A 24969-nucleotide genomic window follows, 5' to 3' on the forward strand; every position below is an offset into this window, starting at 1 on the left:
GAACACATGGAAGACCAAGTCGGTGCAGTCTTGCATTGGAGTCATCAGAAGGAACCCAAACAAGGAAAAAGCAAAGATTAAGTCATCAGGAGGAACCTGGATAGGATTCACATTTTAGCTGCTACTCCTCAACCTAAAAGCCCATCCAGGCACAGCCAAGTGAGCCTTATTCAAAAAAATATATATATAAATAAAAACTCCCGCATCAAAAATCAAATCATTCCGGCTGCCAGACCATGTGTCCAAACAAATTGAAATTTAAAACATGCATTCCCCATCACGACGAGATCACAATTGTGAAGTTTCTTGTCGATTGATTAAGTGGCTCCAGAGAAAACATTATTTAATATTTTCTTAAATCCAGTATGGCTGCCAAACCATGTGGTCTCAATTATTACTCAACAACCTTGTACATGCATGCCTTGGGGAACATTTCTGTGAAGTTTCTCCTCGATCTGTCCATCTGTTCTGGAGAAGAAGATATTTATAAGTTTTAGGGTAAATCCAATATGGCTGCCAAACCATGTGACCTATGACATCATATGTGTGAACCTTTTGTTCCTCATGGATAGGCGGTCATATGTGTAAGGATTTGCCTTGATCGAGTTAGCCATTTCAGAGGTTTTTTTTTTTTTTTTCTTTCTAACAATACGGCTGCCGAATCACGTGACCGATGATGTCAATTTTATTTCTGTGGACCATTTTATCCCTAGATTACCCTCAAAATGTTTCATACTGATCGGCTGTAGCGTTCCATATATGCAATCATGACGTCATAGCGAAGGCACCTTTGCCGTCATGAAAAAAGTGACTTATTCCCCATGAGGAGTAGTTGCCGTGTGCCAAGTTTCAATATTTTCCTTGATGCGGTTTCAGAGATACAGAGGTCCAAACTTTTTTCGTTTTCCAACATGTCTGCCGCACCACTTGACATATGACGTCACAATTATCATTAGAACATTCTACATGAGTAATCGCATCTATGGTGAAAATGTCGTATCAATCTGACAAGCGGTTGCAGAGAAAAACATGAAAGTTCTGTGCGGACAAACAAACAAACAAACAGACAAACAGAGGACCCAAATGCAACATCCTCTCCTTCGGCGAGGGTAATAAATCCGTCAAAACGATTTAATTTAATTGTGGGAATGAAATGAGGAGTGTGGGGGGGGGGGGGTGAGAAAGGTGTGTCAGGCTCAGAGATATCACAAGGGTGTTAAAAATAATAACAATGGGAAAATTGTGTTCGTTTCAATTTCTCAGGCTGAAGAATATATACAACCCCCGACCACACACTACCCCCTTGACGAGACCTTCTCACAGGCATCACACTCTGTACACATGAACACAATCACCCATCAGTGCTCAAACTACTTAAAAGTCCTGCCAACATCCCCATACCCCTCTATCTCCATAACTTCCAGGTACCTATCTAATTTTAATTTTAACTTTTCTACTTTTTCTGCTGCCACTTTTAGCTTTCCATGGAGACCATTCCATGTATTAACGACTCTCTGAGTAAAAGTTCTCTGCCTTACTACTCTCTTAACTCTCTTCGTTACTCTCAGGCTATGGCCCCTGGTCCTTTCACTGTCTACTCTGTTGAATAATTCATCTGCACTTATTTTATCTTTACCTTTCATTATCTTAAATGTCTCTATCATATCTCCTCGTAACCGCCTCCTTTCTAGTGTATGAAGCCGTGTCTCCTTCAACCGCTCCTCATAGCTGAGTCGAGCTAGGCCCAGAATCAATGTTGTAGTCCTACGCTGAACCCTCTCGATGGCATCTATGTCCTTCCTGAGTTGTGGTGACCAGAATTGCACACAATATTCTAGATAACAAGGATTACTTTGGTTTGTTTTTCTTCCACTTTTATTTTGTAATGCAGGCCTAAGTATACCCTCAAACATGTTTAAACAATATACTGTGCCTCATAATGATACATCTGATCTACCAAAAAAAGTTCCCTCCATGGTCAAATATTGAAATCGAGTGATAATAATCAAAACATCTCATTCATTTGTTTTGTTGCACTTGATGTGATTCAACTAATCTTGAAACCCGAGTACTTGTTTGCGTCGTATGTCTGCATCTCCAATTTTTACTGGGCTGTTAGGGTTAGGGGTTAGGGGTTAGGGGTTAGGGATGAGGGATTAGGGTTAGAGGTTAGGGTTAGGGTTGCACGGGCTTCCCAAAGCCTATTTGATGCTTCGGATCTCCATCCGTTGGTGAATATAGTGCGTGCTGTTCATCCTTTGGGAGGGGCACACCAGGCTATTTGGACTTTATTTAAACATCAATGAGATTGTTTTTGGCTGTGATTAAGAAATAAATAAGGAAAGCCATAAATAAACGATAAACACAGTGGAAAGGAGGGAAACACAAAAAATGCAGGGTCAATGGACACAACAGGGGGACACTTGGTAGAAGAATGGGAAAGCATAAGAAACGCCAGAATTTTTTTTTCAAAATAAACAAGTTCGAATTACGAGCATACCGCGTGGGAGTTCATTCGTACAACTCTCAGGTGAGCGACAGCACGGACGACAGATAGTTTTGAAATTTGGTAAGATTTTCATCGCATCACAAAAAGAAACCAGAACACCTGACAAGAGTGAGGCTGGTTTCATATCATCATTCATGACTTAATTTTGCGTTGGGCATCACCCAGCATGTTTAACTTTTTTATACCAATTTTAAGAAAATGGGCCGTAAGGGCCGTTTGTCAGCCCAAAGGGCCATAATCTGACGTTGGGCTCAGTTAATGCCTGGGGAATGGTCTCTAGAATAGACCTGTCAAGTATGGTTCGGTTACGTTCACTAATAACCGAGAAATAACAATTTTAAGAAAATGGGCCAAAAATGGCCCAAAATGAGCCGTTCCTCGGCCCGAAGGGCCGCAATCGCACTTTGGGCTCAGTTAGTGCCCGCGCATATGTGTCTAGTATCTGCCTGTCAATTTTCATCGAATTCTGTTCACGAATAATGGAGAAATAGATGTTCAAATGAACTGGACACAAGAAAAGAGGGAACGCGAGCGGCGCTTCGACCCCGTGGGCTGGAAGACCCCACGGGGTAAAAACCCAGAGCCCCGAAATGGACCTTTTACATCTGGAGCACAAAAAAAAATCTATTTCGGAGTGCAACACGGCAACAATACGCCAAATGGCCTTCTCCTTTCCTTCGTTCAAAATAGTGCGACCACTCGTTACACTCGGCGTCGTCCCGTGAAGACTGCGGACCCTTTGTACATTAATTTCCATTCTGCACACGGAAAATATATATTTAAATGCACAACGGATTTGATTCCCGGCGGAGCATCGACTTTCCGACACACAGGCAGGTAGTCCGAGCTCCAATTTGATAACACCTGTACGTAGCAACAATTACACACTGTACGACATTGTTGTGGAAGGTGAACCAATTCTTGGATACAGAGAGTCCTTTTTGAACTGGTAAAGAAGCTTTCATTAATTATTTCTTTTTGTCCAGTTGAAAACTGCCATGATGAATCGGCTCGAGTTATTGGTTACAGCTGCTGCCATCATGGTTGAGAGACATGATTGGCAAACGAGTTTATAAAACGAGATGGTGCCAATTTACATCCAATTTTGGATCGTTTATGGTCCCACGAGGGCTGTCAGGATGGCCGAGACACAGAGGTATGCACGTTCGCCTCCGAGCGATGTAGCCTGGGTCTGAATCTCGACCTGGTTATTATAGCCTGTGTTTCGTGGGCAGGGTGATTCATCAATGTCTGCGTTGTCCCTTGGATGGATGTTAAACTAGGCGTCCCGTCGACTGGCATCAGTTGGTTGACGTTAAAGATCCCACGGTGCCCGTCGCAAAGGGTACAGGCGACCTATTCCCGGCACCGTGTCCCAATTACAAATTCCTGCCAGCAGATTTCATGACAAATTCAGGAAGGGGGAAGTTGTAAAGCAAGTTGCGTTCAAAAGTTTGGAACACAGCACTTTTTCACATGGGAGAGGCTGAGGCAACAAAACAAGGGGCAGTGTTTAGGTGCTGCCCAATCAATGGTACCTCCTTCTCAATCCTCCTTCACAGAAGCATTCCAGAGGCTTTAAAAGGTAGCATTCCAGAAAGGTGCCTTCCTGCCTATGATGCAGGAATGAGATTCCAAAGAGAAATTCAGATGTTCCATTATTCTGGCTGCTTTCAATCTAAATACAATGTATGTGTGTGTGTATATATATATAGATATATATGTAAAACATAACAAGCAAACTTGTCAAAAACTCCCGCGCTCTGAAATTGCCATGGATTTCTTGCCAGGGATCATCAGGCCATGCGGGCCAGCATTCACAGTAAGCAACGGGGGCGATTTTGACGGCAACGTCCATCAGCAAAAGCAGGACTCCTCTCCGCGGAGACAGTGTACGGGTGTTTGTATGAGTTTGGCAAACTCTGGTTTTTGGGCCTGGTTTTCGCCGTTGGAAAAATTGCGGATTACGGGGTGGATGAAATGATCAGAGGGCGATCCAAAACGGAATTCAGTGTGGGTTTCTCCCACTGGGTTGACCAGATGACCTGCTTCCTGGATAAGTTGCTTGAAGTGGCCAAATCCCTGCCAAAGATGGTCAGATTAACCGTCCCCGTCACAGCTCGGAACGGGGCACGGAGTGAGAGTTCGCCAAGCACGTCGAGCCTGGAGCGCATCACCAAGATGATGAGCAGGAAAGTATTAGTAGAGCTTCTTGAAGAAACTTTTAAAAAACAACCAAAACATTAAAAAAAAATTCTGTAACGGACTCGGCCTCCCTGATGGGCGGCACGAGACCCCCCCAGAGGATTATTTCCCCAAGACCTAGCCTGACTGTGCACACCCACATAATCCACTACAATGCAGTTTTACTAATTTCACCGCACAGCCGTTTCAGCCTGCAAGGTTGGCTTAGCGAAGGTAGTTTGCTTCCACCGCGGCTCAAAATACGCAGCAACTCATTGAAAAGCAAACAGGTTTAATCAACAAACAATGGGATGGAGACGCAGGAAGCAAGACGTAATCAAGAGACTGAGATAACCGGAAGGTTGCACGGGCTTAACAGGCTGCAACAGTCTCTCCGTTATTCTTAGCACGAATCTCGTCACAGACAGACCCAGTCGTGAACACAGGACGGAAGGAGACAGCGTGCGTAATGGTGGTGTGCATCGACCCTGAAGTAGTCAGGCGGCGTAGCTGATTATTCGCCCTGTTCGACTTGATCCGAAACAGGGGCTTATGGATTTGGTCTCGATTTTTGTGTGTGCGTGCATGCATCCGCAACTATATCTCTCACACACACACACACACACACACACACAAACACACACACACACACACGTATGGACGAATTTTATTCGTAGTTTGCTCAAAGACAACAAATGATCGTATACATATGCATGTCATTTTGTTTCGCGATGTGATCAAAGATGGCCGATTGACGGCCATTTTAGTTGTGAAAACCCCAATGTCGAACACGTCCTCAACCATTTCTCGGACATGCACTTACCGGTGTTCAAACTTGGCACACAGATAATGAATGATGGCTTACATAAGCACATCTTTTTTGTTTCTCCAGATCAGATCCAAGATTGCCGACTGGCGGCCATTTTGTTACGTAAATGTGTCCCCAACCATTTCTCAGACATACGTGGCCCGATTTTGTTCAAACTTGGCACACACACACACACAGTGCACGATGGCATACGTGTGCCATTCACTTTATTTTGTGTTCTGATCAAAGATGGCCGACTGGTAGACTGGTGGCCATTTTAGTTGTACATAAATGTGGGCTAGCCCTTTAACTCCGTTCAGCAAAACAACGGGGGCTATGACATTTTATGTTTTTTTTTTTTCCTTGTTTCATGAAGATTGTGCACTCGGTGATAAAAGCACCAAAATTGGTAGACATGTGTGCCAACATATTCAGATACGGAGCCACTCGAACAAATTAAATATCTTCTTGCGCATGCGCAGCAGTCCAAAGTTGATACATATTACAAACTCTCATTTCCTTGAGCTAATTTCTCGAACAGAACTGGAAGCTGTTGGAGACTGGCTGAACAGAAGTGGATGGACCCATGCACCGGTGCAGACTGAGATTTCAACATCTAGAATAGCAAAACACCTTCCTAAAAGGATCACATGTTGTCCGAACAAGAAGGGTGCATCAGGTTACGTCTGCCAAACTTGCTACATGGTTCCTTGCTCTGCACACACAAGTTATGCCCGCTGGATCCCGTTTCACAAAAGAGACACACCATGATCAAACAGAAAGTGTCCAAAAGGCCTTTACGAAAGATGTCCGTTCACTCATATCTGTGATCCAGGAGCTTGTAAATCCGTTTGAAGAGGAGAGTGACTGCCTGCTTGTACTCGATACAAAGGAGATTGCAGACAGCTGTGTGACTGATTTGTTTGTTTTTTCCAATTTTCTGTGCTTGTTTCACAGTGTCAGTTTGGTGGAATGAACCAAGCCAATTGCTCAGATGATCAGTCGCAACAAACTACCCTTATTTGACAATTCAAGGCACAAAGTTACGAACAAAGGCAAACAGCAACTGACCACGATGGAGAACGATGTCACCCTCTTTTTACTAATGTACATTGCTTGCCAGACGCATGAAGGAAATCTGGATTAATGAAAACCAGGCATGTCCACCATCATTATCGGAAGCTGGCGCACTGCGGCTTCGCAATAAGAGTGCCCAGCTGATATGTTTACAGGGTCTTATTGAGGCGGAATCACAGGCCCCACATCACATCATTCAAATGCTGAAGCCTGGTTCTGCAAAGACCTTCATTGATTATGCACATCACGTTTTCATTCCATATATCTTTTCACAACTCTGGAGGTACGACTCGTCTCGATCTGGTTTGGGATGGATATTTAGCGGACGGCCTTAAGGGTGCCATGAGAACAAAGTGGGGGAACAGGCATGCGCAGACGTGTGGTTGGAACCACTGCAATTCCGAGCAATTGGCAAAACGTTCTCCATGTGGACAGCAACAACAACAAAAAACTTTTCAGCTTTTTGTCAAAAGCTATATCACACAGTCATTTCAGGAACAAGACAAACAACTGAGCAGCACTGATGATGAGCAGGTTCTCTGTGTCCCACACTGATGCTGAGCAGGTTCTGTCGGATCGGATCGGACGAAGAGGCAGACAGTCGGATGTTGCTGCATGTTCCAATGTTCCATGCCTTGACTGGATGACATACCATGTCAGCCTTTTCCGGACATGGCAAGAGGTCTGCCTGGGTGACCTGGAACTCTCTGCCGGAACTCAAGTGCACTGGAGAGGTTATCATGCACACCAACTCGTATAACAGAGAAAGCATGCATGTTAGAGGTTTGTCAAACTCCTGTACGAAAGGACAAGTACCTGCTCTGAGGTGAACACGGCCAGAAAGAACATCTCCACAAGGTATACACCTGCACAAGGTATACACCTACCCACGCTGCTCTTGAACAACATGTGAAGAGGTCGGTCTACCAGGGTGGCTATATCTGGGGGAGACACTGCAAACACTTCCTGTCCTACCTTCTCCAACTAACTGGGGTAGGGTGAAGAATGAGAATGGATCATGTGACCCGTTCTGTACCACACCACCAGAAGCATCACAAAGTTGTTATGAGCCAGTCTCCTGTCGCTGCAAGAAAGGGGGTCTCAAGCGTTGCATATGCAAAAAGGCTGCACTCAAGTGTACTGCACTTTGCTTGTGTGATGGAGAGTGTTTGAGGATCTGAATTAACCTCAAACAATCTAAATGACATTATCTGTTGCGTTGTAGCCTGGTGTTGGCTCAGTGGTTAGGGTGGCGGCTTGGGATCCGATGGTCCTGAGTTCAAGCCTCGTTGCCCACTGAATCAATTCACCAGGGGGTTGACTCAGCCTGCCATCCTTCTGAGGTCAGCAAAATGAGTACCAGCTTGCTGGGATGATCGAGTCATTCAAGTATCCTGCGTCGGAGTGGCGACCCGTCCAGGATTGTGCCCAATAGCCAAGGAGACTGCTTCGGCAGCACCAACGCTCTGTACAGAGTATGGTCCCAATGGACAATGGAAAATGTTGCATTGCTATCCAAATCTGGGGTGACCGTTGCTGAGCTGAGGCAAGTGATGAATCGCTTCACCCAATGAACTAGAACCCCAATGGCGCTTCATACAAATCGGCGATGCACATGCAATTATATGACTCCTTGATTGTAAGATAAACCAATCCCTGTGGACATTTTTGGGAATATTATGTCAAAAATAGAGATCAGATCATCCTCATCAACACATCCGTTCATAATTCAACATGCCCTGCTTGATTTCAGGCGATCGTGACTCAGCAGAGTAATTAGCGCACATTATTGGATCGTCTGTTGGGGGTACACTTCTTTTAGCTGGTGTGTGATTTGGCCGAGCAGGTTTTGAAAATTTCTCGAGGCCGCCATTTTCAATATACCCCGAATCTCTTGCTTATAAGATGACGCCCACAATTAGCATCAGTACATGCAGTCAAGCTACCAAAACTGTTTAATTATCTCTGCCACCGAAGGTGAAGGAGGTCATGTTTTCACCTCTTTCTGTCTGTTGAGCCGCCGAAATAGGTGACCCTTATTGTCAGTAATTCTGTCTGTTTGTTTGGATGTTTGCTCGTTTGTCATCAGCATAATTGGTAGTAAACGTGGGCGGATTTTGACCAAACTCGGGTGGTAGGTACATCTTATGACCTAGTGCTTTGGAAATTGTGATGGTTGCTCGGGATGCTTTGGTTCCCTCGCAACAACCGAAAAAGCTTCAAAATCGGTACCGTTCACGCGAAATCGATTCCGAAAGCCATTATCCCACGTAGGGTTATGAAATTTGGCACGAATGATCTACAGGTGATGCTCTATCAAATATATTCCGTTTTTTTGATATATGGAATACTTTACCCGCAGCGCCCCCTACAATTAGGGTATGCGCGAAAATTGGCGAAAATTGAAGGCCCCCTTGCGACCAGGTGAGTGCATCGATACGAATGAAACTTTGCAGGTTCATGGCACTCAATGAGTACTACAACTTTGCCTTAGGACATATTGACCGATTTCGCTTAGGTCAGGGGTCAAAGGTCAATTAGTGCAAAAATCGATAATTTTTGAATACAACATGATATTATATTTTGAAGCTTTAGTACTTAATTTCCATTAATCACAAGGATACATTCAGATTTCTGATGTTTCTCATCCTGTGCTCAGGAAAAATGACTGCGCATGTACACAGAGTAAAATTTTGAGGTGCCTCCACAACTAAAAATGTTCGTAATATAACATTCTATATGTATGTCAAATTTCATGCTTTTGGCACAAAATGCACAGTTGTTTTGCTCTGCTGCCTAACTATTCCTTTCGCTTTGCTCACTCATTCTTACTTCTTCCTTTTGGGCTTTGGAGCGCTTTCCGTTATCATCTTTGGAGCGACTCGATAGCTACGTTCTCTGGTGGCACGACTCCGACCCGAAGTACTTCTTTCTGTCACTTTCCGTCACACTTTATATAGTCATTTCTCACCACTCGCTATCTTTGCTTCACCACTTGTTCTTCGTTCTTCATTCTTTCCTGCGTCTCCTGTCTCTATCCTTTCACTATCTTCCTTATTTCTTCGCCTTCTGCCCGTATGCACCTTCGCCTTCATGTGCCCATGCGTGCCAGCTATGTTGCTGGACCCTCCACCTCATATAGATCACCTCGGCATTCCGCAAAGAGTTGCGTTAAAGACTTGCCGGGAGTGACGTCACTGGCCCACGGGGAAACGCTGGAGCCATGGCTGTACAAGAAGCAGGAGTGGAGCGTGGATGGCTCAGGTTTCAGTCAGGACATGCGAGCCAGAATAAACAGTCAACACCGGCCCCACCAAATCAGCACGAGGTGTTCAGGGGCACGTACTGGCCCCATCTATCTTTCTGTCCTCATCTCATCTTATTTGCCAATCACCCATCTCTCCCTTCCACATTGGATGCATGATACTAGCCTAATTCAGTCATCAGTCACTGTTAAGGTTCTGAAGGTGGGTATGTGATGTTGGGGATAATTTAGGAATGCATGCACTCTGTGATTAATTGTTGTACATATATGCCACTTGATTGCTTTCTCTCCTTGTAAATATTTGCATTTTGATTACTGCCACTAAAAGCCATTTCCTCAAGAAACTGTGTCCTGACTAAATACCTCCGCAACCAAAGGTGGACGGAGATTATATTTTCATTCCTGTCTGTCTGTTTGTTTCTTTGTCCGTTTGACTGTGAACAGGATATCTAAAAACGTTGTTGACAGATTTGGATGAAATTTGGTGGAGAGGGTGTGTGTGTGTGTGTGTGTGTGTGTGTGTGTGTGTGTGTGTGTGTGTGTGTGTGTGTGTGTGTGTGTGCGTGTGTGTGTGTGTGTGTGTGTGTGTGTGTGTGTGTGTGTGTGTGACAACCACTGGTCCGATCTAATTGAAACTTGCCAGGTATATTGCTGGGGACCTGAGTATGTGCCTTTTCAAGGTTTGATATTAATCGGAAAAGTGGTTCCCAAGTTATGGCCATTTATTTACCAAACCAATGACAGGACACGTTGCTGCATAGGCGTGGCCATTGGGGAAGAGATCCTCAGTTATTAATGACAGGACACGTTGCTTGGCGTTTTGCACCCACAGTATCTATCTTCTATCTTTCTATAATTCCAGCAATCTCTGTTTGTTTGCCTTTCAAAAGGTTTCAAATTAATCGGACAAGTGGTTCCCAAGTTATGGCCAAGTTAGAGCGCGTTCCCCATTACGGGTTACAACGTATGGACTTCCGGATAGTGATGACTTCCTGTATTCTAATAATTTCTCGATTTCTTATGCGCATTTATAGATAAACACAATGCCCCAATCCAGTCGTCGTTTATGAGAGCGAAGGAACGGCCTGTGTGGTTGTTTGAAAGTTTTTTTTTTTTTGAGCGAAGGAATGGCCTGTGTGTTTGTTGTTTCTGCCACACGGTTTGAAAGTTTTTATTTTTTTTTTCCACGTATGGCCATGCACGTACGGCCACACACATACGGGCACGTGAGAGCGAAGGAACAGCCTGTGTGGTGGTTGTTTCTGGCATGCGGTTTGAAAGTTTTTGTTTTTTTTGCATGTATGGCCACGCACGTACGGGCACGCGAGAGCGAAGGAACGGCCTGTGTGGTTGTTGTTTCTGGCACGCAGTTTGAAAGTGTTTTTTTTTTTTTCCATGTACGGCCACGCAAGTCCACGCATGTACGGGCACGCACGTACGGGCACGTGAGAGCGAAGGAACGGCCTGTGTGGTTGTGATTTCGGGCTTTGGAAGGTCTCGTGATTTTCTGTAACACTTTTGCATTGAGACATTTCTTATTTAAGGAGATCTTTTCTGCAATGTAATGGCACAACTCATCGCCGTCCACTCCTCCTGTGATAATGCCAAAGGAACGAGGTGGATGATTCAAACCCAGCAGAATAAGTGGGATTCAAATGTCAATGTGCAGCGCAGACCCTACAACCCCAAACCTGACCTAATCTCCCTGAGAAGAGCTTAAGGCTGTGATCTGGCTTTGTGGTGGAAGGATGGAAGTGGGGGGGGGGGGGGAGTGGGGATTTGGAAGAAAGCACTGGGAGGACATGCGGGCTGTCCGTGCTTCCATCAGTTGATGCTTGTGGGCGGTTGTGTGGATGTCAAGGCGGTGGTGATATAAACTCATAATCCGAAAAGAAAAACAGTTGCTGGTGGGGGGTTACAGACGATGATGATGATGATGTTGTTGTCATTCATGGTCAAATATCGAGTGCTTTCCATCTCATTGTAAAGGAATACAGCGATGGAACAGGTGAGGTTCGTGAAGGTGTAGAGAGGGTGGAATGGGAGAGAGCTGAAAGAAAAATATTGCAAGAACCGAACACACACATTTGTATTCGGAGGGCTGTGTTGAGCTTGGATTAATCAAATCCCCTTCAACTTTTTGCAATATACACCCAACTCATAGATTTCAGAATGCAGTCTTGGTATACCTGTAAAGATGAGCAATAAGAGGAATATCTTGTCAAAGCAAAATTCCATCGAGGAAAAAAACAAACATTTATAGTTACTGTCGCCAAGAGACGACGTGTGTGCAATTCAGCGTCGGATAACGATCTCACGTCTTTCGATGGGGGGAAATGATACACGTCGAAAGCGAGTTCCGAAAGCCCTCGAGGCCAATTCCAATGCAATGGGGGAATTTTTGGATGAGACCTGAAATGTGCAAATACAACTGGAAATTTTTGAGCAGGATGACAATAAACAAACTTTTTTTTGTTGAAAAAAGCGACGCAAGTCTTTGGGATGTCTAAAACAAGAAATGTCCTCCTGCATATCCCCTTCCCCAAAGCGTGCCCCATGCCGTCATGGTGTGAGTGAGGGTCATTCCGCAACACAAAGGCAGGACGGACCCGACTGCGCGGGCGTTGAGGTCGGTGAAATGTGGCCGTCATTATGCCTCAGTCAAGCGTTGCTCAGCACAAAGTGCTTCTCGGAAATATTTTCCGCCTCCTAGGCGACCGTGCACGTCCGCAGGGACCGAGCGCCAGTGGTTCGCGATGAATGTTCCAATTGGCTTGAACGCACGTCGGTTTCTCAGACTCTTCAAGGTCTTTCCTTGAAAGACCGGGGATATGCCCCCAGCCCCCAGGGACATGTTTCTGTCAGATTTGGACCGAGCGACGATGGTCCATTACACGACAAAATCATTTTCCATGCACCGTGCGATCTTCGACCATCTACTCCCTCTGTCCTTAAATATGACTAGCAAGTTTCCAGTGTCCGCACGGGGCTCTAAAACGGGGTCGGGATGAAGGCGGCAAAAATTCAAACGGTGTCTTCTGTCATCGAGCTGGCAAGCTGGGAGCAACAATTCACATTTATTGCCACGTAACATCTGAAACAATTTAAATGCTCTGATGGCAGCAAGGTGGCTCTACTTGAAACCGGTTGTTCGATATATGAAGCTTTTTGATGCCGATGGTCAGTAATAAAAATTTGTATTGGTACCAAAAGCCAGTGGCCAATTGCAAATTAATAGTAGGATTTCCTTTCCAAGGAACTTCAATGCAGGAAGAGACCATTAGATCCATCACGCCCGCGACCTTCGACCCCCCGAGAGTCGTCGGGGACACTCGAATCATTACACCACCGAAGTTTAAACTCCTACCCTATTACAAGGTTTTTGTCGACCTCATCGCAGCTGTACTTGCTATGCTCTCCAATTGACACTAATTCAGAGCTGTTCTTTTGATACCTAAAAGGATGTGCATCATTGAAACCAGAAATGTTCGGAAATACATAACATCTGCTGGGAAGATCATGGGAAGATCATGACTAAGCCATTGTGTCACTGCGTCACCACCGTCTGCAGAGTGATCCCATTGCGCACGCATGATGAGTCCTGGTTTTCCATGCAGTGAAACTAAATAAGTCAAAATTAAAAGTTTGTGTCTGCTCGGGGCATCTCTATTGTCGAGTCATTTCGTCTGGAACCGTACAATGTTGGGAAAGTAGGAAGGAAAGAGAAGTGAGAGTTGAAATCCTTGGAGAATTAAATTCACACATCTTTCAACAGTTTCTACTAAGCCACCATTATCCTCCGCCCAGCCATGACAAATATTCCTGCATTCCCTTCAGTGGAAGGTGCAAGCATTCCACAGCCTCATCCACCGTTACTCCACCTTTCCCTTGAGCTTTAAGCTCAACAATAACCCTTTCCACCCTCATGGCACGCCATGTCATTTGAGTTGGTATGTCGTCGAGGGTGTCTTACAGTTGCTTTTTCTCTTGTAGGCACGCGGGATACCATTGCACACCGGACACGAGGAGGTCTCACAAGGTTCGAATTAGCAACAACCCGCTGTCTACCTACCCGTGTGCTTTGTCGTAGGAGGTCGACCACGGCACTTCAGCGCAGCTGTGGGGGTCAAGCGCCTTCCTTCCTGTTTGAAGGTCTCCGGAAAATTGTGTAGACCTACAGCAGGGGCACCATATGGGTTTATTGATTAGTTAGTGGGTATATACAGCACTGCATACCGTTACGGGTCAACCACCTAATTCATTGCCTCTGAGATCGCTGAAAGTATTCCTCTAACACATCACACTTGCGTGTGCGGCACAATGATCAAACCACCAATGTCACCGAAATCGACTACCTGCAAAGCTGGACCAAACTCCTCATTGTATTCCTGATTTCTTGGTAGAAGGAAGCATGTGTATATGTTGGAATCGGCACGTCATGTCCGAGTTGCAAACATCCTCTTGTTCCAAATAAAGGCCATGTCTCGAGAATAACAAAGACCCAGGGGCTATGTCTAAAAGTACATTTATTTATTACGTACACTCCAATTTGGTGCAAATTTTATGCTCCCCACCCTACAAGTAATTAATATATTCCTCATAAGAGGCTTTTTAAAGGGAGTAGTTTGTGTTGATCCGGTAGGATGGCCGAGGAGGTATGAGGTATGCGCACTTGCTTGTGAGCTGTCTAGCCTGGGTTTGAATCCCTACCTGGGTTTGAATCCCGACCTGGGTTAAACTGCCGTCCTGGTGTTCTGCAGGCAGGGCGATTCATTAGCACTTGGGCCATTCCTCGGAATGATGTTAAACTGCCGACATTAGTTGGTGGACGTTAAAGATCCCCCTGGTGTCCTTCTCAAAGAGTTGGCGAGTCATCATTGGCACCCTGAACAAATTACAAGTTATTGCCCTGATCACTACTGAGCAGGCAAAGGCAAACCACCCAGTGTAATCCTTGGTGCTTTGGGGGGACTGGACCTGCCTATGGTCAGGATACCAGGAAGACGAACGGGAGGTAATATGTTATTATGAGACTGATCTCCGTACACCTGGGTTATCCCCTTCCCACTGCGTGGATGCAATCCATAAGAAGTCCTCTTGAACAATTTAAAATTACTTTTACTGCATGCAATATTTTTTATTATCTTTTCGATGTAAATGTAAACATTGAACAATTGGCCTTATATATTTTTCTCCTTCTCCATCAAACTGACAACTGTCCATTTTATCCCGACATTCAAAAAATGTTTAGGTGGAACAGCAACACAAATAGTATGGTCGATGTAAGGACGGTGGAATCATTTTCTCATTAAGAGTATGGACATCAACATGTGCATTCTCATGACTTACAAAGACATTAGTACATTGATTCTACTGAGACTAAATAGAGCTTGTGTGGATGTATGTACCTATGTCACCAATATTCACTCGCTGATTGGTTGCGGCACTGAAATTGGGTGAGCCCGTTTTCCCCCTCCACTCGTCGATTGGTTGCAGCACTGACCAATTCGGTGTACCCATTTCACTCCTTCACTCGTCGATTCGTCGCGGCACTTACCAATTGGGTGTGCCAATTTTTCCCAGCATTGTTTTTTCATGTCTCATGTTATCACTTCTCTCCGCATCAGCAAACAACCACGCGGTGATTTTACAATATTAGTCAAGAAGGTGCAGCGTTTTTCTCACGCTTTCCTCATGATATGGTGGTAATCAATAAAATTTATTTCAAAAATGACAAGAAATTATAAAGTGAATTTGCAGAACTGTGCTGTAGTACATCGCCCACCGAAAGTCGGCCGACACGGGTATTCCCGCCTGGAGGGCTTGAACGTGTGGGATTACAGCATCATGAGACAAGCTTGAAATGGGAGTAACACAGACAGGCCAAGCAAGCTCTTCATCCCTTTGTGTCTTGTTGATTTTAAGTCGAAAAGGCTCAGCCTGAAATTTGACTTTCTCGGCCTCTATTGTGGGAGATTTGAAAGCACACTGACAACTGCAGGATGAAAACTTTGAATCATCTCACCCGGTTGCAATATGCATGGTTCAGGAATAACCATATAAAGTGTAAACATTGCCAGCAGCGAAATGCTAGTTACCTCTGTTAAGAAAACAAAAACGGCAAACATCAGTGGTTCGAACCCCCGGCCGAGTCATACCAAAAACGTTTAAAATGGTACGCGCTGCTTCCTTGCTTGACGCTCAGCATTTAAATAGGATAGAGCACGGACAATCAACCATCGGTTGGCAACCATTGCCTCCTCCTGCATTAAATTTCATCGTCAGGGAGCTCATATTTATGAAAAAATAATTCATTTGAGTCTTCCTCATCTCATGTTGAGTGGCTTGACATGCTCGCCAAAAGCAGGTCAGGAAGAATGGGCAACCTGGCAATCAAAGCAACAGCAGCAATCGGAAAAACAAGCCTTTTAACCACTCGACCGAACACTTAGCTCTCTACCTCTATTAACGTAACTGAACTTGCAAGCTAAACAATGTCACATGATGGCTTTGTGCAGGTCAAGCCATGGTTGTGAGCGTCATTCAATTACTTCCGCCTACATGTTGTTTGCTTTTGTTTTGTCTTCGTGGACGATAAATCCTCACTTGATGGGTTATGATCAGGAAGAAATAATCTGATAGATCGGATTCTGGCTGCAGTTGTGAGCAGTCAGGTTGCCACGAACTGTATGTGTGGTTCGCCGACACCACTTCAACACCGCTCAGTCGGCTTCTGAATCAAAAATTCTTTCTGACTTGCTTTCCACCTGGCCGTTTTACCGAGATGGACACAGTCCACACAATACCTTCCCATTTCTAAACTCGAGAGTGCATAGAAAACCTCACCATATACAATCTGGAGAAAAAGGACGTAGGAAGTTTACCGCCGTTGATGCGGCATCTTTTACACCACCTTATTTACTACGTTAAATTAGTTATTAGTGCCTGTTGTTTGTGTCCTTCATGACTCCCTATAAACACTGTTTCCTGTTTGGAATTATTTTTCAATTTTGTTTGACTGCCAGACAAGCAGAGTGTAAAAAAATTACTCCGCTCCGCAATGTGCATGCGCCATCGGGCCGAGATTCCGTACATTTGGCCAATTTCAGAGCCAAAGTACTGCGAAACTGCAGGTTCGTGTTCCGATTCGTTTTGCACTGTGTTCAAAATCTAAAATTCAATTGAAATCGAGTTCGTCCATCATAGACTAATGTCTGCAGACAGACAGACAGACAGACAGACAGACAAAACGAACCAATTGCTTAACCTCGGTTTTCACTTCACACGTGCGGGGTAATAACCTGTTCTCAGGCCAGTAAGGTATGGGCGCACAGAAAGCAATGACTTGTCAAGGAAAAGAGCAAACAGGAAAATGAACGGAGAAACATTAAATAAAATGAAAACCCACGACCGCCCTGTTATGATCGACCGTGCAAGCATGTTCGTTCAAATAACTCAACTGTTCAACATTCCCACGCTCAAGGGAAACACAAAGTACAGATACAGAATAGACAGACACGTAAATGAACAACTATTCTTCCACATTCTTTGTTCAACCACTTGCGATATTATCGCCTTTCCCCAAATCAAACTTTCCAGCCAACCACAAAATGTTTCCCCCCCCCCCCCCCGTCACCGATTGATCGTCCTCCAGAACTCGTGATCATCTCAGTTGTAGCTCATCAATTTTCGAAATAACTCAGACAAATAGGAATTTATCCTGACGTACAAGTTGAGTTTCGGTCTCCTTTTCTAAATGGTGTCAGAGTCTTCAGCGTTCAAACCCTGAAAGTCGGTTCCTCTTATACAGGGTCCACACCATGATCGCCTGGTGTTGGCTTAATGGTTTGGGTGGTGGGCTTGGGATCCTAGGGTTCCGAGTTTAAATCCCACTTGGCTGTTGAATTAATACCTGGTGGGGTTGACTCTGCCTGTCATCCTTCCGAGGTTGGCAAAATGAGTGTCAGCTTGCTGGTATGCTGCTATCCAAGATTGTGCCCAATAGCCAGGGAGACTACTTACGCAGCATCAACACTCTGCACAGAGTATGGTCCCAATGGATGGATGGATGGACGCTGTGATCCTCATGACGTTCCCAGTCAAAACATCAAACAATAACTCTCTCTTGTCCGCTTCTGCTTCTTCAAAGAGGCTGAAGAACCAATCCTCTTGGTTAGTCTTTTTTTCCTTTTGCAGGCGGGGGAAACTCCCCCCCCCTCTCTCTTTATATGCTTATGCTTGTTCCTTCGCTCCATAACTCATCCTGCCTCTCCCTCCTTGCAGAGGGTCAACTGAAGCTTTTTACTTTCAGCCCCACCATCTTAAATCCATTTCAGGAGCATCACGTGATGCCCCGTGAAAGGCCAGACCCAGGGTACCGGCAGATCGTCATCTGTGGACTCTGGATTTGAACAAATAATTAAATGAGTGCCCGAATAGGCTCAAACAAAGCCTCCGAAAAATGATAGTGAGGGTAAATACTCAATCATCAACAGATTAATGACTAAGGCTATGTCGATAAATGGAGTCGCCACAATCAGAAATGAGTGCAAATGAGATCACCGTTAAATCTGTGTGGCCTGAATTAAGGCACATACATACAACCACACACGCACGACTGATTTACAACAGTATTGAGGATTTATTTTGTTTCCAAAAGAAATATTCAAGTAATACAAGTCTTTCATCTCTTTCCTAGATTTTATACCTGCCAAGGAACACCAATAAATCTGCTTTCTCCTTTGGCACCATAGTCCAAGACTTCCACCTGTAGCACCTGTAGATGTGGGAGGGACCCTCTCAATAGGAAGACTAGGCTGCTGCTCCTGGTACTCAATAGTACCGAAAGAAAATACAAGACCTCCAGGAACATATGTAAATGGTGTCCCAAAAAGATGTTACCACAATCACATCAAATCGTGGTAGCTGTTTTGGGACACCTTGTATTGTTGAGACGTTATCTTGTAGGTTAAGAGAGCCAAGTTCAAATCTGGAGATGGATCCCCCTCAAGGTGACATATTTGCTACCCCTTCCTGCAATGGAGATTCTATTTCACCATCCAAGTGTTTTGAACAGGCTGCAGGCGGCACTGCAGCGGCAAACACGGGACTGCAACTTGCAGGAAAACTTTCGATTTAGTTAGCATTAGTTGGTGAACTTTAAAGTGCCAAAGGTGTCTGTCTTTCGTGAAGAGTAGGTGAGCTATCACAAACAACATGAACAAATTACAAATTTCTGAAACTCCCATGCTAACTGCTTCGTCAAACGTCAGGCGTGTTAAGTCGGTTCATCAAAATTTTGGGCCAAGATCCCCCAAACGTGGCAATAATTAAAGAAGTCCTGCTGGCAAAAAATGATCACGTTACATCTCCCGTCCACCATTTGGTAAAACGCTACTCTGAAGCTCAATCGCCGACATCGGTCTGGCATTCAAAAAAAAAATGCCGACTGAGGTCAGGATAGAAAAACATCGCATTCCCAAAGTAGTTGTCAAACTTTCCAAGGCTTAGTCCAGGTCAGGGGACAAAGGCAACTTGGGTCCCCTCCTTCATAGACTATGGTCTTTTCAGGGGTTTGGCTATGGTAGACATGTTGGGCATTAATATCCCATAAACACAACCCAAACCAACGACACTTCAGACAGAGTTCAGGGTCTGAGATCCGGAAAAGTCCAGGATTGTTTTTAATTGAAGAACGATTTTTCCAAAATGTCTTTGCCTATCACATTCCCCAAACAATGAACCTTGGAAGAATAAAAATTAAATAAATAAATAAATAAAATCATCATCTACTAATGGATTTATTTAATTTGCAGGTGAGTGTGTGGCTCACCTTGCACATTAAAACATCTTTTTTTTTCCAAAACAAGTAAGATGATGGTTGAACATCACATCGCACATCACTCTAATTTAAACCCAAACGTCACATTAACATACAAACACACTCCCAAATTACTCTAAACAAGTCTTTCTCTTCCTTCGTCTGTTTGGCATTCGCTTCTGAGCACATGTTTCGTGATTCTCGAGTCCATATTCAAATCTTTTGCATAGTTTTGATTTGTCCGTTGTCAACTAATGACCTTGTCATACATTTACAAACACCTGCATGAACGGGAGACACTAAAAAAAGTGCTGCTGCCATTATATATATATATATATATATATATATATATATACATACACACATATACACACACACACTTTTATTTATTTATAAATATAATCGAGAAATTGCTTGTTCACTTGCAATACAAAAAAAAAAATGCGAAATTGATTGTATAAACCCGTGGTCTCGTTCTTTCAAACAATATTACCTCCGTCACCAGAGAAGGACTGGGCTTATGTTTTCATTCCTTTGTCTGTGAGCAGAATATCTCAAAAAGGTGTGGACAGGTTGGGAGTGCGACAAGGAAGAACTGATTCGATTTTGGTGAATATCCGGATCCGGAAACTGGAACTTTTTTAATTTCTAGTTTTTCATTATTAAAGTGATTATTTTCACCATTGAGAGGGCCAAAAATGATATGTAGCATGATATCTCAAAAAATTGTGGATGGATTATGACAAAAATAGATGGAAGAGTTGGGTTTATTCACGGACGTATTTGCGGTTTTTCACGCGATTTTTTATTTTTCCTCATCAATCACTAACCGCCGGGAACCTATCCCCCCTTTTTCCATTGAAACAATGCCCCGCTATATCGCGGATTTGCTATTCGCGGAATTTTCCAGGAACGTATCCCCCGCGAATAGCGGGGTCCGACAGTACATTTCTTGTGATAGCTCTTTAAGTAAGGACACTCTTTTATCGCTCTGTTGCATATGTTGAATAAATTTGATGTTAAATCGATAAATTGATGTACATCGTTCGAATTAACTTCAAACGCATCATGCACTGAGAACTACATCGGAGAAACTCAGCAAAGCCTTGAGGCCCGTATAAAGCAACATCGTCGTCCAGCTTATGAAGAGGCTTTGAACTCTGCTGTGTATATGCACATGAACCTGCATGGTCACAGCTTTCATAACAGACAAGTGGTCATCTTAGAGAGAAAAAAAGTGGTTTGCTCAAGGTGTGAATATGATGGTTGAAGTGGTGCTTTCACATCGGATCAGGGGCCGTAGCTTGAGGGTAAATAAGATGAGAGTTTGGTGAACAGTTTGAAGGCACGGGTCTTTCAGTCGGAGAGTGGTCAACACATGGAACGGTCTTTCCGAAGAGGTAGTGTAGGTGGAGGGGTGGATAGGTTTAAATGGGAGTTAGATAGGTACCTGGCTGCATTGGAGATAGTCATCGAGGAGTATGGGGGTATTGGCAGGACTTGGCGGTAGCTTGTGTGTGGATGGGTGATGGATGATGGGGTTGGTACAGCACAGGCATGATGGGCCAAATGGCCTCCTTATGCACCAAAGTTCCTTCTGTATCCTTTTGGTTACATCCTTTCACGTCCGCATCACCTGCGGCAATTACACAGGTACGAATGTGCACGTCATGGTAACCAAACAAGTTAACAATAGTTTCATTCATATTTTGCGATTATGTCAAACAACTCTCATAAACAGAGCTGGGCTGTTTATACGATTCTCGAGTCGAACCCGACCTGGGCTGATGAAGTTTCTCCTCGGAATTCGATACATCAAAGCACTGCCCCACTCGTGAGGACCTTTAAGGAAGCATTTGTGAGTTTTTGCTCACATTCTGCTGGACAAAGTGTGCGTGTGTTTGCTAATTGTCTCCAGCTGGCAATCAGCATTCTCACTTTGACTCGTGCTCACACAACTTGACAACCCCACCACCCAACACCGAACCAGCTGGAACTCAGTAGTCAGTTAAAAAAAATAAAAATAATTAGAATGACATGATGATTCCACCACCCAACATAAAACCAGCTGTAGTTCAGTAGTTGGTTCAAAACAAATAAATAATAATGACATGACAACTCCACCACCCAACATAAAACCAGCTGGAGCTTAGTAGTTGGTTTAAAACAAATAAATAATTATAATGACATGACAACTCCACCACCCAACATAGAACCAGCTGGAGCTGAGTAGGTGGTTTAAAACAAATAAATAATAATGACATGACAACTCCACCACCCAACATAAAACCAGCTGGAGCTTAGTAGTTGGTTTAAAACAAATAAATAATTATAATGATATGACAACTCCACCACCCAACATAGAACCAGCTGGAGCTTAGTAGGTGGTTGAAAACAAATAAATAATTATCATGACATGACAACTCCACCACCCAACATATAACCAGCAAGAGTTTGTAGTTAGTTTAAAAGAAATAAATAATAATGACATGACAACTCCACCACCCAACATAGAACCAGCTGGAGCTTCGTAGTTGGTTTAAAACAAATAAATAATTATCATGACATGACAATTCCACCACCCAACATAGAACCAGCTGGAGCTGAGTAGGTGGTTTAAAACAAATAAATAATAATGACATGACAACTCCACCACCCAACATAAAACCAGCTGGAGCTTAGTAGTTGGTTTAAAACAAATAAATAATTATAATGACATGACTACTCCACCACCCAACATAGAACCAGCTGGAGCTTAGTTGGTGGTTGAAAACAAATAAATAATTATCATCACATGACAACTCCACCACCCAACATATAACCAGCAAGAGTTTGTAGTTAGTTTAAAAGAAATAAATAATAATGGCATGACAACTCCACCACCCAACATAGAACCAGCTGGAGCTTCGTAGTTGGTTTAAAACAAATAAATAATAATGACATGACAACTCCACCACCCAACATAAAACCAGCTGGAGCTTAGTAGGTGGTTTAAAACAAATAAATAATTATCATGACATGACAACTCCACCACCCAACATATAACCAGCTATAGTTTGTAGCTAGTTTAAAATAAATAATTATGACATGACAACTCCACCACCCAACATAAAACCAGCTGGAGCTTAGTCTTCTTCTTTCGGCTGCTCCCGTTAGGGGTCGCCACAGCGGATCATCCATATGATCCGCATAGTGATTTGGCACATTTTTTTTTACGCCGGATGCCCTTCCTGACGCAACCCTGGTCTCCTCTTGCGACACAGGGATATGGTACACCTATTTTTAACAGGGGGTATACACCGGCCCAGTACACTGGTACTCATTTCGCCGACCTCGGAAGGATGACAGGCTGAGTCAACCCCCTGGTGTATTAACTCAGTGGCCCAACGGGGCTTGAACTCAGGACCTCTTGGATCCCAAGCCGCTGCCCTAACCACTGCGCCAACACCAGGCTCAGCTGGAGCTTAGTAGTTGGTTTAAAATAAATAAATAATTATCATGACATTGCACAACTCCAAAACCGCCACCACAGTGAACTTCCGAGTAGAAATAAACAAATGGTCTTTTGAAACCTTTGATAAATAAACTTTTGACAAATTATCCGGACGAGCAGAGTTTGAAAGTTAAATAGTTTGCGGACGAATGGCGAAGTCCTCCCGAAAATGCTGATAACACTTTCACTTGCCAGTCGTGGAGGGATCGTTCGACGGCTCATGAGTTTGGGGAGAACGAAGCTGGGGTCGGAGTCTCTGTCGATGTCTCCCTTTTGCGCAGACGAAGGGTAAATGGACGTCCTGTGTCCGCAGACGCAGATCGACACCAGCTTATGGCCTTATTATTTGGAGTGTTTACTTTGCATAAACACACCGGGCGTAGTGGCGTGCGCCTGTAATCCGGCTACTCGAGGCTTGGGTTGGAGGATCGCTTGAGGACGGGAGCTCTGCACTGGGCCGCGCTATGAGAGGGTGTAGGGCAGCCCGGAATCATGGCGAATCCCAATCCTTATCCCTGTGTCGTAAGAGGCGACCAGGGTTGCGTCAGGAAGGGCATCCGGCGTAAAACCTATGCCAAATCAGTATGCGGATCATAACGGATGATCCGCTGTGACGACCCCTAACGGGAGCAGCCGAAAGACGAACAACACAACTTTGCATAAACAGCGTGCGGTGCTGATATCGAGGCGTTACATACACTTATTACGTACGAAAAGTTGTGAAATTGACCCCAAAATTATTTTTTTTCAGAAGGGTGGATAGATAGAGAAGCCGAGAAATTGGAGAAGGCAATTTGGGGGGGGGGAGACGGGGAAAAAGTGAGGTGAGGAAAGACAGAGGAGGAAGAAAAAGTACTTTTGCGTACGTAGTATGTCGACTATAGAAGTATTCGTCGAGCCTGTAGTTTAAAGTTCTGGAATCGCTACTTTGATGTCCACTCTGCCGATATTTGGTGAAAATGCTCAATCATTTGGGTTTTAGTAACCTTCTGGTTAATGAAGCCATTTGTTGAATCGAAAAATCCAGATCAGAAGATAAATGCAAACCTGTTTTTTTGAGCATCACGTCGATGTAAGCGAGTAAAGCGTGCCCTCTGCTGTCGTGTACGTGAATGCGTCTTCGATGAAGTAACCACGCGTTTTTTTAATTACACCATTTTATCAATAATATTTATATTTAGCAGCGTCTCGCGGAGCGAACGCTGCTCCGAGAGAGCTCGGCGTTGTTGTTGTTGTTCTTCTTATTATTCTTCTGAAGACAAAACCTTACATATTGTTGTGGTTACCAAATTCGCAAACCACCATTCAGGTCCCTTAGGTGAGATATCTCCCTAAGTATATGTGTAGTTAGGCCCAAACCCGTTGTCTAGTGGGAATACATGTCATTTATGCGTGCTGCGACTCTTCAGGATAGCAGTTTTTCTTTCTCTATCTTTATTTTGGACCAACCGCCATTGTTACCACCACCAACCACAACATCAACCACCCACCGCGGCGCCGCTTCACGTCACACCTCGCAACCGTCGCATCGCCACCGTTCTTGCGCCGCTTGTGGGTACCGGTGTTGGACTCGTGCAGGGCGCGCGCCGAACAGCGTGTACAAAACCACGGATTTTCCGCTTCAAAAACGGATCAAAAACGACACACGCCCACTTTTGTTCCGTCCAATCGGTGAGCGAGGGGCGATTTGGCCCCGCCTCCAGGGCGTTGGAGGGCGATCGCCATATGCAAATTTATGGATCAAAATGCATTCACGCCCACTTTTTCTCGGGCCAATGGGGAGCGAGGTGAAAGGTCGAAGGGAGGGGGTCAA

General features: G+C 44.4%; 1 protein-coding gene across 1 annotated transcript in view; it reads right to left on the reverse strand.

The window, feature by feature from the left end:
- The window catches only part of LOC147021121 (uncharacterized), a 256076-nt gene extending 232553 nt beyond the window's left edge, over positions 1–23523 (reverse strand). The window contains exons 1-3 of the mRNA XM_085890889.1: positions 23349–23523; positions 21114–21299; positions 13916–14017 (exon numbers count right to left, since the gene is read on the reverse strand). Of these exons, the coding sequence (XP_085747015.1) occupies positions 13916–14017; positions 21114–21136 (125 nt within the window). The 5' untranslated portion in view covers positions 21137–21299; positions 23349–23523. The remainder of the gene's footprint in view (positions 1–13915; positions 14018–21113; positions 21300–23348) is intronic.
- Positions 23524–24969: the final 1446 nt, after the last annotated feature.

This window comes from Eptatretus burgeri, chromosome 8 (genome assembly GCF_056783735.1).
Source record: "Eptatretus burgeri isolate ZD-2024b chromosome 8, Ebu_testis_v1, whole genome shotgun sequence".
Taxonomy (NCBI): Eukaryota; Metazoa; Chordata; class Myxini; order Myxiniformes; family Myxinidae; genus Eptatretus; species Eptatretus burgeri.